A 2,165-nucleotide genomic window follows, 5' to 3' on the forward strand; every position below is an offset into this window, starting at 1 on the left:
TTAGGGTGACAGAATAAGAAGAATATACATGGAAGGGTAGGGGGTGGAACAAGAATGTTCTGGGGGGGAGGAGTCCGAGGAAGGCAGTCTTTGCCCGGGAGGGTGTGGGACGAGGGCAGGCGGCCCAAGGTGGTTTGCCCGTGGGAGCCTTTGGCAGGGTAGCGTCCGCGGAAAAGAGTCCTTGGTGTACGGGAAAGGCAGAGGGGCTAGGCCGGGGAAGCACATGAGACGAGACAAACAAGGGCATGACCGGGCTGGAAGAAGTAACTGGGCCCCCGGGGTAAGGGAAAGAGTTCAAAGAGGGCATGGAGGCGGACAAAGGGGATCTTGGTGCCAATGGCGCAGGAGAGGCTGGAACAGCAACGGTGGACGGTACATGGAAGGCTGGTACCGGTAGGTGGCCGGGACGGGGGAAACAGAGACGGAGATCGGGACAGGGGATGCTGCAGCAGACACGGAGGGAGGATCCAGAGGGACTTCTGTGGACACACTGACAGAGACGGGGGATGCTGCAGTCGACACAGACGGAGGATCCGCAGGGACTGCTGCGGACACACTAAGGAGGACAGGGGGTGCTGCAGCCGACACAGGAGACAGTTCAGGGATGGATGCAACAGAGACAGAGGACTGCTTGGGAGGGGTTGCAGCGGGAGCTGCGGTCACCGACGCGAGGTCCGGAGTTGTCCCGGCAGGATCCAGAGGGGCTGGCATCAGTTCCGGGGTGACTGCGGATGCCTGCGGCACTGGAGTGGGCTTCGGAGGGGGTGGCGGCGGCTCTTTTCCTCCTCTTCTTCCTCCTAGGCCGGGCAGCTGCCGAAGATGGTTGTTAGTTCCGCCTCATTGAATCCCATCTGATGTGCCGTCACCAGGAACTCCATGGCGAATGCCCAAACAGAGTTTAAGGGCATGACGGTTCCTCTCTGGAGCATGAGCGCCGTCCATGGCGCTTCTCTGCTGCGCTGTCCATGTCACTGTCTGCTGGGTTCTCGTAGGCGGATTGTTCTGTCACAGTTTGTGGCAGAACCCAAGCGCAGACAGTGAAGGGTTAACAGAAAAGACTTTAATATACAATAAACAAACAAAAAAAAACCACAAGGGGGCAAAACCACAAGACAATAAACTAATACTAGACAGAGAACAAAAACACTGATTAGACTGACTAAGAATAAACACTTGACTAAAACACTGACTAGACTTTAGTCAACTTCGATGACAGGAACAGACAAAATGACGTAGCCTCCTTCACAGAGGTATTTGGCAAAACAATCCGCACAAGACAGAAAACACCAGGGCATTAAATAGGGGATCAAATCAAGAAAGGAACAGGTGAGGGGTATGAAACCATAACAAGATAATACATGAGGAAACGAGAGGGCGGGGACATAGACGAGACCGGAGAGCGCATGGCATGCCAAAGAAAGTGATGCACATGCGCTTCCACACAATGTGGGACTCGAAAAGCTTGACAAGATGAGGCAGAATCATAACAGTGTGACAATCACTACATTGACCAATCATCATACACAACAATGAAGTTAATATTGCTTTTATTCAGTAATATTCTTAAAAATAAGATACACAAAACAAGTTATTGCCATAGATCAGTGGTTCCCAACCTTTTTTCCTTGGGGTCCCCCCACGTAAATATATGACAATCGGAGCCCCCCCAACCCTCATATATGTGTGTGTGTGTATACACACATAATTGCTACTCAAACACACATATATAGATAGTAAATATTAATAAATTAAATGAAATAATTGAATAATAAATTAAATTAAAAAAGATTTTAATGACATTTTTACTTGAATACTCAAATAAATTTTCAGGTTATTTTTCAGGTTGTTTCAGTCTATTTTCAGGTTATTGTATGAACATACAGAGTATACTGAACATTATGAAAGAACTGTTAAACATTAACATTGCTGTACTTGCATAAAGAGATGCAGGCTACTGTCAATTACTGCTTATTTTTACCAGGTGTCTTTTCATTTTGCTTGGTTTCATGCTGTCGTTTACCAATTTTTCACCACAGAACACACATTCTGGCCGAGACTTGTCTTGTCCTTCAATAAAACCTAAATTTACTTAGGTTTTGTCATAGCGTCTAAACTTTTTCCTTTATTTCTGATGAAGAATCACCGCATTTACGTTTATCTGCTAT

The 2,165-nt window shown here is 47.4% G+C and overlaps 1 protein-coding gene across 1 annotated transcript; it reads right to left on the reverse strand.

Annotated features, from left to right (window-relative positions):
• Positions 1-294: 294 nt before the first annotated feature.
• Positions 295-878, reverse strand: LOC130550712 (uncharacterized). The gene is made up of 2 exons (XM_057328201.1): positions 867-878; positions 295-810 (listed from the first exon to the last, which is right to left on the reverse strand). Exons 1-2 carry the CDS (start codon positions 876-878, stop codon positions 295-297), a joined length of 528 nt encoding a protein of 175 aa, XP_057184184.1.
• Between the last annotated feature and the right edge of the window lie 1,287 nt (positions 879-2,165).

This window comes from Triplophysa rosa, unplaced genomic scaffold (genome assembly GCF_024868665.1).
Source record: "Triplophysa rosa unplaced genomic scaffold, Trosa_1v2 scaffold406_ERROPOS52721+, whole genome shotgun sequence".
In the NCBI taxonomy this organism is placed as follows: Eukaryota; Metazoa; Chordata; class Actinopteri; order Cypriniformes; family Nemacheilidae; genus Triplophysa; species Triplophysa rosa.